Source organism: Brassica oleracea, chromosome C9, assembly GCF_000695525.1.
Source record: "Brassica oleracea var. oleracea cultivar TO1000 chromosome C9, BOL, whole genome shotgun sequence".
NCBI classification, from domain to species: Eukaryota; Viridiplantae; Streptophyta; class Magnoliopsida; order Brassicales; family Brassicaceae; genus Brassica; species Brassica oleracea.
The window spans coordinates 21,752,599-21,764,254 of record NC_027756.1 but is presented as its reverse complement, the minus strand read 5'-3'; the positions used below and the strand labels follow the sequence as shown (position 1 = coordinate 21,764,254).

The window sequence follows — 11,656 nt, the reverse complement described above, 5'->3', positions numbered from 1 at the left end:
TTTAAGGTGGGTACTAGCTAAAGATGAGCTAACCACTCTGGATCAACAAGATGGGTAAAAAGAATAAGAAGTCCTGAGTGTGGATCACGTTAAACCCTATTCTAAAGCCCATAACAAGAAGAATTGCAGTCAAGATTAAGTTCAAGTTAGATGGAGTTAAGTTTTTCCAGAGTAACCTCGACAAGCTGAAAGCTTTTGCAGAACAAGATGAAGTAATGTCAGGGTGTTCTGGATCCACATGTGCGTCTGTCGCTTCTGCTAAGATCACTGAATAAGATGAATTAGAGCACGAGGGTGGTTAATACACATCATAGAATAAGGTCCTGATTCCCACAAAGTTTGGAGTGACTCGATAAAGACATCAAAACGACTCAAAGCGGACTGACTCTAAACATAAAACCAAAGGTAAACGATTAGTAGCAGATAATCGCCTCCCCCAGACTTAGTTCTCACCATCCCTGGTGAGAAAATAATTCAAGGAAAAGCTAAAATAATAAACAAGTGCAGGAAACATAAACAGAAATAGAAATAGTTCAAACGGATATAACAATGGAGGAAGAACTAGGAGACTGCCTAGTCAGTATCATCGCTCTTAGACTGGCCCGCGGAACGCCTGTTCCTTCTGCGTGGAGTGGCCCATGGAGTCTCTTCGTCACCCCTTGCAGTTCCTGCTGGCTCCTTCCCTGGACGATGACTGCTCGGTGTAGGCTGGTCATGACGAGGTTCAGCTGTGCTCGGAGCTCCCATGCATCCTCCAGTGATCGCCTTCAGTATCCTCTTAATGAGGCTGTTGTTCTTGCGCTGAGAATCTACCATCCAGCGACGATAGGCAGCGTCATCTGCGTTGTCATCAAAGGGGCCCAGGTCATATGCATTGTCGCCTCCATCTGTGCGGGCAAACTCAACATCGTCCATAGTATCATCACGATAGGATGATTTTGGGTCGGCGCAGAGAAACTGAGCATCTGGGACGAAACAGATGTTGGTCACATTACTTAGCGAGGTGATGTTCGGTTGAGGCAGCTTGCACTAGAGGTTTCTCCCGTCCTGACTGAGGAAACTGTAGGTGGTCTCGTCGCGGAGAATCTGGTAGTTGATCAGGTAAGGAATATCAATGAACTCCGCTGTCTCGTTGCACTGATAGATGCTGAGATCAAGCTCTAAGTGGCGGAAGAGAGGAGTTAGCAAACTCCCAAAACTGTCTTTCTTCAAAGAACCCTTAACCACTCTGGCTTTCTTGTCCACAAACATCTGAACAAGCACACAACCCGGACTGGTTGTCATCGTCGGAATCCCAATGTCGGAGGATTTGAGGTCGTCGTCAACACTGGCACATAGCATCTGCAACTCCCCCCCTGTCACCTTTGACGTCTGGTCCTTTGAGAAAAGCAGATTGCTCAGGACCTTTGCAGTAATTCGCAGAACATGGTTGCAGATGTGAGACTGACTGGCTGATCGGGATTTGAAATCCCCTGAAGCGATGAATTTCCAGAATGCTTGCTCTGGGATAAACTTCCTGGGGAAGGACGTCTGAGTGTACTCCTCGGAGATCTCATAAATCTCAGTCAGCGTCTCCAAGCTGATGGAGTGTTTAACACCACTCGCAAAGAAAGTGAAGGAGGCCTCCTCAAAGATTGGGAAACTGGGCCTCTTGAAAGTTAGCTCCGCGGTGGCGAGGACTTGCCTCACCAAATCAGGGTATAGCGGGTGAGTTCTGTGACAGAGATCAGCTATTCCCAACACTTGGAGAACCGGATGTAAATTCTCATGGAGGCCTAGGTCGCTTAAAGCCCCGGCGTCGACGAATCATGTCGGGAAGATGTTGGTGTTGAGAAGGGTGTTGCAGCGGCACGAGGCTTCCTTATCCCATCTTGACTCAGAAGACTTAGGGATGTTCGGATCTGTGAGGGAGATCTCGGTTCGCTCTTCTCGTGGTCATGGGTAAATTGGAGGAACAGTATAATCCTCCGGTTCACCCCGAGCGTATGGTGGCTTGATCCTAGATGCCGCCTTGGTACGTCTGGGAGCCATCTGCAAAACAAAACCAAAGGAGAAGTTCTTAGTACCGTTCAATTGGGTTTTAATGGAAAAAGTTGGAAGCTTTTATGATTGCGAGTGCTCTTTCCGGACTTTTCCATAACCCAATGTATAAAGAGCAAGCGGTTGATAATGGTAAACCAGATACAATATCGTAGAAGACTAGGTGCTTAGATCATCTTGCCAATCAACAGAAATCGATTTAATAGATCCTAAAATCTATATCCAAACAATCGATGCATGTGAAATTGAAGAACATTGGCGCAAAGTTTATAACCTTCCATCTATCCTAATCGATTCAACCATTCTTATCTCAACTTCTATTAACCATCCTAGCAGCAAAAGGAGAGGTCGATTTTGATTTAGATAAACCCTAAAATCGATCTATTCAAGCGCAAATAAGAGAAGATAAAGAGGTTTTTAGGCCGAGAATCACAAGGTAATTTTGCCTCTTACCGTTCCAAAGGTGGTGTGAGAGTCCTGCAATCAAACTATTCGAAATCCAAGCAAGTAGAAACCGAAAATCGCAAAAAAAGTTGGAGAAGTTTGAAGAGTTTAGGTTTTAAAGAGGGGGAATCGAAGTGGAGAGGGAGGAGGCGGTTTTGGGGGAAATGGGGAAGAGATGGGGTAAGGTCCCTTTTATAGGCCCCCACATCGTGGCCCACTTCCCACTTGCTAGTTTTTTTTTTCTTTTAAAAATTGTTACAAAAATAACTAAAATTTGAAAACCTTCCTTTTTTTTTTTTTTTTGGTCCCGAGGAACTTACCTTAGCGGGGCAGCTGCTTCGAAAAATCGGAGACTGTTCCGGTTGGGTAACTCGGGGTTTTTGGTTTTTTTTTCCTATCCTGTAAATAAGTAAAAAGAAACACAAAAAAGAAATCTAAAAGAATTATTTACACTCACCAGTGGGTTGTCTCCCACCAAGCGCTTGGTTTAAGTCACTATCTTGACTTGGTTGGCCTATTAGGCTAAGGAAGGATCGCTTAGGGGAATTTCTTCCCCCTTTTCGATTGTTGTCTCAGCAAGGTATGGCTTTATGCGTTGACCGTTGATAACAAATTCTTCCCCTTTGATGTTCAGCAACACAACAGCTCCGTGGGGGCGGACCTCTTTTAAGGTGAATGGTCCGGACCATCTAGATCGCATCTTTCCAAGGAACAATCGTAACCTTGAGTTGAAAAGGAGAACCTGATCCTTAGGTTGAAAGTTGCGGCTGATGATCCTCTTGTCATGGTAGGCCTTAGTTCGCTCCTTGTAGAGCTTAGAGCTTTCATAGGCGAGATGCCTAATTTCCTTCAGCTCGTGAATCTGCATGGATCGTCTCTCTGTCGCTAGTTTGATGTCGAAGTTGAGTAGCTTCACAGCCCAAGCTGCTTTATACTCCAACTCAACCGGCAGGTGACAAGCTTTACCGTACACCAGATTGTAGGGAGTGGTCCCGATAGGTGTTTTGTAGGCTTTTCTGTAAGCCCAGAGAGCGTTGTCTAGTTTGAGCGACCAGTCCTTGCGACTTGTGTTTACTCTTTTCTGCAGGATGCTCTTGATTTCTCTATTTGAAACTTCCACTTGTCCACCACTAGTTTGAGGGTGATATGGCGTGGCTACCTTGTGTTGCACGCCGTTTTTCTTTAATAGACCTGCAAAGATCTTGTTGATGAAGTAATTACCCCCATCACTGATGACTACCGTGGTACCCCACATCTTGGAAAGATTATGGTTTTGAACATCTTAGTCACCACCTTTGCGTCGTTTGTGGGACTAGCTATTTCTTTCACCCACTTAGAAACGTAGTCAACTGCTACCAATATGTACTCATTCTTGAAAGATGGTGGGAACGGTCCCATGAAGTCGATTCCCCAACAATCGAATACTTCAACTTCTAAGATGAAGTTCTGAGGCATCTCATTCCGTTTACTGATATTCCCTTGTCGCTGGCATGAGTCGCATCTAGAGAGGTAGGAATGGGCGTCTTGGAACATTGTTGGCCACCAAAAACTGGCTTGAAGGATCTTAGATAACGGTTTTAAATGTCTTAAAGTGCCCTGCATAAGAGGAACCATGACAGTGATAGTGGATTCCTGGAATCTCAGACTCAGATACACATCGTCGGAATATTCCATCCTTGCAACTTCGGTACTGGTAGGGTTCGTCCCAATAGTAGTGTCTTGCTCCTCTTAGAAATTTCCGTTTATCATTTCCAGTGAATTTGACAGGTTCTTTCTCAGCAGCCAAATAGTTGGCGATCTCAGCAAACCATGGAAGACTGGGATATTGCTTATTTATTGCACATACAAGGTGTTCCAGAACGCTGGAGGAAACTGGATGGAGCGGTTGTTCTGCGACGCTTCCCAGACTGATCGAGTAGACGTGCTCGACTAGAAGGCTGTCATCAAGTGCTGTGTCTTCATCTATCTTCATTCTGGAGAGGTGATCTGCAACGCCATTCTCAATGCCCTTTTTGTCCTTGATTTATAGGTCAAATTCTTGGAGCAGTAAGATCCATCGGAGTAGCCTTGGTTTCGCATCCTTCTTCGTCAGCAAATACCTCAATGCTGCATGATCCGTGTGCACTATCACCTTGGAGCCAACTAGGTAGGATCTGAACATTTCAAAGGCGTAAACGATTGCTAGAAGTTCGTTTTTTGTAGTTGCATAGCGACATTGAGCTTCGTCTAGTGTCATGCTCGCGTAATAGATCACGTGAAGCTTCTTATCCTTTCGTTGGCCTAGCACAGCTCCAACCGTAAAATCGCTTGCGTCTGTCATGATCTCGAAGGGGAGCTCCCAGTCTGGTGGTTGCACGATGGGCGTGCTGACTAGAGCTCCTTTGATCGTGTGGAAGGCTGACAAACAATCGTTATCGAACTCAAATCTTGTCTCCTTGCAGAGCAAGCGAGTGAGTGGTCTTGCGATTTTGGAGAAGTCCTTGATGAATCTTATGTAAAAGCCAGCGTGTCCGAGGAAACTCCTGATTCCTTTGACTGAGTTTGGAGGTTGTAAGCTCATCATCACTTCTATCTTTGCTTTGTCAACTTCGATCCTTTTTTCTAAGACTTTGTGACCGAGAACAATCCCATCTCTCACCATGAAGTGACACTTCTCCCAATTCAAAACGAGATACTTTTCCTCACAACGCTGAAGGACCCTGCACAAGTTTGACAAACACACAGAAAAGGAGTTCCCATAGACGCTAAAATCGTCAATGAAAACTTCCATTATGTTCTCAATTAGGTCAGTGAAAATAGACATCATGCAACGCTGGAATGTCGCAGGAGCGTTGCACAAAACAAACGGCATTCTCCTGTAGGCAAAAGTGTCATAAGGACACATGAATGTCGTCTTCTCCTGATCGTCTGGGTGAATGGGAACCTGAAAGAAACCTGAATAACCATCTAAAAAGCAGTAATATGGGCGGTTAGCCAATCTCTCAAGCATTTGATCAATGAATGGAAGCGGGAAGTGATCCTTTCGTGTGGCCGTATTTAGTTTTCGAAAATCAATACACATACGGTGGCCAGTTACTGTCCTAGTGGGTATCAATTCATTCTTTTCATTCGCAACCACAGTAATCCCACCTTTCTTCGGAACAACATGAACAAGACTAACCCACTTACTATCAGAAATCACATAAATTACACCAGCTTCTAGAAGTTTCATTATCTCTTTCTTGACAACATCTTTTAGATTTGGGTTTAACCGCCTCTGATGTTCTTCAGATGTCATCGATTCATCTTCTAGGTGTATTCTATGGATGCATAAATCAGGTGAAATACCGGGAATATCATCTAACGAATATCCTATTGCCTTGCGGTATTTTCTCAATTCACACAATAGTTTAGCAGTTTCCACATTATTTAGTTCAGAGTTCACAATGACAGGATATGTGGAATTAGGTCCAAGAAACGCATACCTGAGTCCCACTAGAAGGGACTTTAATTCGATCTTTGGAGCCTTGAGTTCGCTCCAGGAATCATCGAGCAGGCTGGTTGGTTTGGTCGGCTTTTTAGGAGCAGTTGCTTCTTCTGGTGAAATCTGATTGCTCATCTCCCCCAGACTTAGAAAAGCTACCGCCTTCTCAATGCTTCCACACGAGTCTAGCATCTTTTCGTACCCGTCAGCATCAACGTTGCATGTGTTCTGCTCAAACTCTACTCGTATCAGAGCTACTTCCAGAGGATCATCTGAGAGTATTTCTTCGATCATCCCTTGTTGAGGGGTCAAGGCGGCGTTCTCTTCGCTAATTGTGAAGTTCTGACCATCTAGCATAGGTCGTTTGAGCAGCTCATCCATCTCGAACTTCATCACAATATCTCCCAGTTTGAGATCAGTTCTCCCGTTGCGGACATCAATGATTGCACCAGCTGTGCATAGGAAAGGTCGGCCCAGAATGGAAGGTCTTTTGGTTCATCTTCGAGCTCTAGAACCACGAAGTCTGCCGGAACAGTGGTGTCACCAATTTGAACTTGCAGATCTTCGAGAATACCTACTGGCAACTTGACTGATCTGTCTGCGAACACCAAAGAAATCCTAGTTGGCTTGAAATTGGTTAGTCTCATGGGTTTTGCAACTGAGTAGGGCATGAGATTCACACAGGAACCCAGATCGCATAAAGAACAAGCGAAGACTGTTTTTCCAATCTGAACAGATAGGACAAATTTTCCAGGATCTTCCAATTTCCTGACTGTTCTGTTTTGAAGGACTGCGCTGCATTCTTTTGAGACCATCATGATGTCGCTTTCTGCAGAGGTCTTCCCAGAGATCAGCCCTTTCACAAGACTGTGCATTGAAGGAATCATCTGAATAGTATCCATGAGAGAGAACATAACATTCAACTCATCTAGCATCTTCTTGCACTTCATCTCTTCGCAATCTTTGCGTGATTTCTTAGCAGGGACTGAGTAGGGAACTTTTGGAATATAGACGCGAGTAGGAACAGGTTGATCTTGCGTCGTGGGAGCTATTGGTTCTGCGGCTGTTGGCTGTTCCGGTTCATGATCGTCGTCGTGGACATCCTCAAGCGGAGGTTGTTCTCCCTCTTTCTGTTTTCCCTTCTCTTGAGCAGTGAGCTTCTTGGGGACAGGATCTGATAGATGTCTTCCACTTCTCAGCTCGACTGCGTTACAGTCCATGGTATTCTTGTATGTTTTCCCTGGGAGTGTTCCATGTTGCCTTTTTATTGTCTCAGCAGTTTGAGCAATCTAAACGTCCATCTGCCTTATGTGGCTTGCTACAACATCGTATTTGGAATTCAATTCCGTGAACATGTTGTCCATCCGAGTGTTTATCTTGGTTGTAACCTGGTTCAGTGCTTTTCCTTGAATCTGTTGCCCCTGCAGAAGTTGTTGCATCATTCCCTTCAGCTCATCTGGCGGACCGCTCGCGGTTGCAGGAGCAGCCTGCGGATTATTCTGCCTGTTCTGAAATTGATTATGAGCCTGGCTGAGGATGAACATCTTTCCATTCTGATTTTGATTCTGATTCTGAAGGTATGGCTTCTGATATCCAGTGTTTTGGAACTGATTTCCCTGAGATCTGTCATTAGGGTTGTCTGGATTGGTCTTGTATGAGAACAAGTGCGGGTTGTTCCTTACATTAGGGTTTGGGTGGTAGTTTTTGAACTGTCAACCCTGCCCATTGACGTAGCTGACCTCTTGCTGATCTTCTTCCAATGTCTTGGTTTATGCTGCAGCATCTGTAGTATCTGGTTCCAGATTGGTCTCTTCCATGACATAGATCTGATTCTGATTGTTCTTGAGTAGCAGATCGACCTTAGCGGCGAGGTCATCATTCTTCCTAGTGTCCATGCTGTTCACCTTCTTGGAACGGTCAGTCTCCTCGTTTTTGTTGGACGAACTAGCTGCCATGTTCTCTATTAGCGCGTGATCTCCTTCTGTGGTTTGAGTCATGAAATCTCCATTGTTCGCTGCGTTTAGAGCATTGCGGAACTCCCATTCCACACCATCGTAGAAGATTCCTAGCACATGGTCATCGTCAAACCCGTGATGAGGACACTCTCTGAGGGTATCATTGAACCGTTCCCACGCTTCGTTGAAAGGTTCATTAGCGAGTTGCTTAAAGGAGGAGGTCTTGTTCCTTAGGGTAGTTTTTTTGGCTTTCGTGTAGAAGTGTCCCAAGAAAGCTGCTCTAACCTGTTCCCAAGAAGTTAGGGACCCTGTAGGTAATAACTTAAGCCATCGTGAAGCCTTGTCCGCTAGATAGAATGGAAACATCATGCATTTGATGTAGTCGGGTGGGACGCCGTTTGCACGAGCGAAACTGCATATCTCTTCAAAAACTTCAATGTGTTCCATCGGTATCTCAGCTGACAGTCCATGGAACATCTTTCTCTGGAAAAAATTGATCATGCCGGGTTTTATCTCATGGTCTGCCCTTTGACATGGTGGTGGAGCGATAGCAGAGCGCGTAGTAGGGATGTTACGCGGTAGGTTTCTCTCACCAATTGGGACAGGTGGTTCCCGCTGTGCAGCTAGTTGTTTACTGCAACTCTTGCATCTGTTGCATCTGCTGTTGCATAGAAGCGGCCATTTGTTCTGGAGTGCCGAAGTCGGCCATTGTTGAAGTAATTAATTTTTGTTGACGGTTGGTTCTTTCTAAGCTTGCGAGTTCCTGATTTGTAAGCGGAATTAAGTCCCCTTGTGTATTGCTCCGAGTATGTCTACTGGTCATGCACCTGAGTCATTAACTGCAAAAAGGATTAAACAAGTTAGAAGTTTTAGACTAAATAAATAACCAAAAAATAAAGGTAAAAAGCTGGTCCCCGTCGCAACGGCGCCAAAACTTGATACACTAAAATTGGATCTTTGCTACTGTCAAGTTAACACTGTAGTTGTAATATCTTTAGATTCAATTCCAGAGGACCAGTTCACACTTTATCTTTATGGAATCAAAATTTAGCTAAAACGAAGTGGGACTTTTTAATGAAGTAATAACTTAAATAACATGTAACAAGATTAGGTTGTTTTCAAATGATTAAAAGGCGCTAGTCTAGGGTTTCTTCTTCAGGTAATGAAATCGCAAGCCAAGCAATTATTCAAGTCCAGTTTTTAACAAATCTAAACTTGGATCACTCTGATTGAATCAATCCACTCTCGTGGTGTTGATTCCTTTGCGAGTCGATCTTGATGCCTAAACTCTCGTTTGGATCAAGACACGATGGCAAGCCATAGAGATCAAGTCCGATATGTTCACAATACACCCTAATATCTACTCTCGCTGACTAGGGATGCAACACTACAAGAAACCAGGGGGATTCTGATGGCCGAAATCGTCAGAAATTCGTCGGAATAGACCGATTCCGACGAATTTTTGACGAACCAATTCGTCGGTATCTTTTTGTCGGAAAAAAAAGTATTCGTCGGAATTTCGTCAGACCTTCCGACGTCTTTCTGACGAATACCGAGAAACGTCATTCTGACGAACTTCCGACGATATTCCGATGCGGACACACGAGACCAGAGTTCATCGGAAAAACTATATACCCACGGAGAACGTTCCTCGGACTATTCCGACGAACGTAGTCCTCGGAAAATATCGACAGACTATGGTTCGTCGGAAGATACCGACGGACAATGGCTCGTCGGAATTTTTCGAGGAATCCTCTCCGTCGGTATTTTCCGACGAACCATAGTCCATCGGTATATTCCGACGCCCACAATTCGTCAGAATATATCAATTTTAAAAACGAATTAATTTTGCATTTTTATATATTTTTTATATTAAAAATTAATAAATAAATAAATAAAATCTGAAATTTAAAACTAATAATATTATAGAATTTAAATTCATACAAACTGAAATAGAAAAAAAAACATTCAGAAAGTTTTAAAAAGACGAATAAAAAAAAACATTCAGAAAAATTTAAAAAGCAGAAAAAAACTAAGAACTCGAAGACATCAAACGATCTAGCTTCTGCATTATCTCGGTGTTGAACTTCTTCTGGGATGCCAGCTCAGCAAGGATAGTGGCATTCTCCGAACGGATAGTGGCATTCTCAGAAAGGATAGTGGTGTTCTGCTCGTCCAATGCCCCAATCCGTTCATCTTTGTCATGTAGCTCCTCGAGAATCATGGGATCGGCATATGGAGATTTCGAAGAAGATGCCGGATACGAAGAAGCACGGCGGGCCAACCCAACTAAACGGCCTCCTTTTCTTTTAGGAACCGCCTACAAAAATATTTAAAGTTAGTAAATAGGGACAAGTTAGTAATCGACATTATAAAAAAAATATATTAATAAAAAAAATTACATTTTCAACCATCTCACTTATTTGCATTAGAGACAAGTTGGTTGAAGCTCCCGTAGAATCTCTGTCATCAGATAGAGGCTGAGATTGAGATGCTATTTCAGCTTCCACCAAATCAACGACACCTCTGATCACGAGGTCCTGAATTTGACCCGTCTTCTTGTTAGTGTGAGCCACCTTAATGAGTTGGAGAGGATCAACGGGATTACCGTCATTTGCTTTGATATAAAAAACCGCCATTATTAGCCAAGGAATATATAAAATATTTATTTAAAAAATATAAAGATAAATAATAATAAAAAACTTACAAGTTCATCCTTCCTTAGTAGACATAGAGCAAGCGCCGAGGTTGTGCACATACATACCTTTCCAGCCACGATCGCTCTTCCGGTTCTTGGAGTTCCTAGAAGACGTCTCTGCAGTTTATTCCTTCTCCCAATGAGCTATCAACTCCTCCCACACCGTCCCGTTGATGAACCGTGGCCTTTTGTTCTTCTGCCAAACTGTCTTCCACGCGTTCATCTGCTTCGTATAAGAGTCCATGGCCTTTTCATTGAATTTCTTACGGACTGTTTCTGTGAGATCGGAGTGCCAGTTGAACTCTTGCTACAAAACAAACATAATTTAATAAGTAAATATATTACAAAAAATATAAATACTTTAAAAAAATGAAGAGTTACTACCGCAAACTGACGAAACCACAACTCTCGTTCGTCGGAAGGGATCACACTCCACTTTGAATATCCAAAACGGAGCATGGAGTACATCATCTGGTTGATGCTCCTGCTAATGTCATTTCTCGACTTGGTGAACGTTTAAAAAAAATACAAGTTAGCAGGTTAATTAATGGAAAAAAAACATAATGCTACAAATAAAAAAATACTATCAAGTGCTATGTCCTTCTCGTGGGTTGGGTTGGAGAACCGGGAGATGCTCTCGACCTGGTTGTTGAACCAATAGTTCAACTGGCATGACCCCCGGATCCTGTTGAGCAGCAGCGGGAGGGGCAACGGGAGCTGGAGCGGGAATATATGCGGGAACCGAGTTTTGTTCATAAGACGATCCCGATGCACGGGAACTGCTCACCAAACTACGTCGAAGACGGGCTGTGGGGCGGGGTTCATCATCGGACCTAAAAAAAAATTAATACACCAAAAATCTTTTCAAATCATTTCTATTTTTAATGTTTTCATTTATATATTTACAAAAGGTTTTATTATACATAGTTTATTACTATTAAACCTTTTATTATACATAGTTTATTAAACCTTAGTGTATAATACATAGTGTATAATAAAAAAAACTATTAAACCTTTTATTATACATAGTTTATTACTGGAAACTTATAAAAAATT

The 11,656-nt window shown here is 43.2% G+C and overlaps 1 protein-coding gene across 1 annotated transcript; it reads right to left on the bottom strand.

Moving 5' to 3' along the window:
- Positions 1 to 6,339: 6,339 nt before the first annotated feature.
- LOC106314562 lies at positions 6,340 to 7,167 on the bottom strand. The gene has a single exon (XM_013752418.1). The coding sequence runs from the start codon at positions 7,165 to 7,167 to the stop codon at positions 6,340 to 6,342; it is 828 nt and encodes a 275-aa protein (XP_013607872.1).
- Between the last annotated feature and the right edge of the window lie 4,489 nt (positions 7,168 to 11,656).

What these genes read in the sequence shown, in the direction of transcription:
- LOC106314562 (XM_013752418.1), bottom strand. Translation starts at nt 7,167, where the DNA reads ATGGACTGTAACGCAGTCGAGCTGAGAAGTGGAAGACATCTATCAGAT.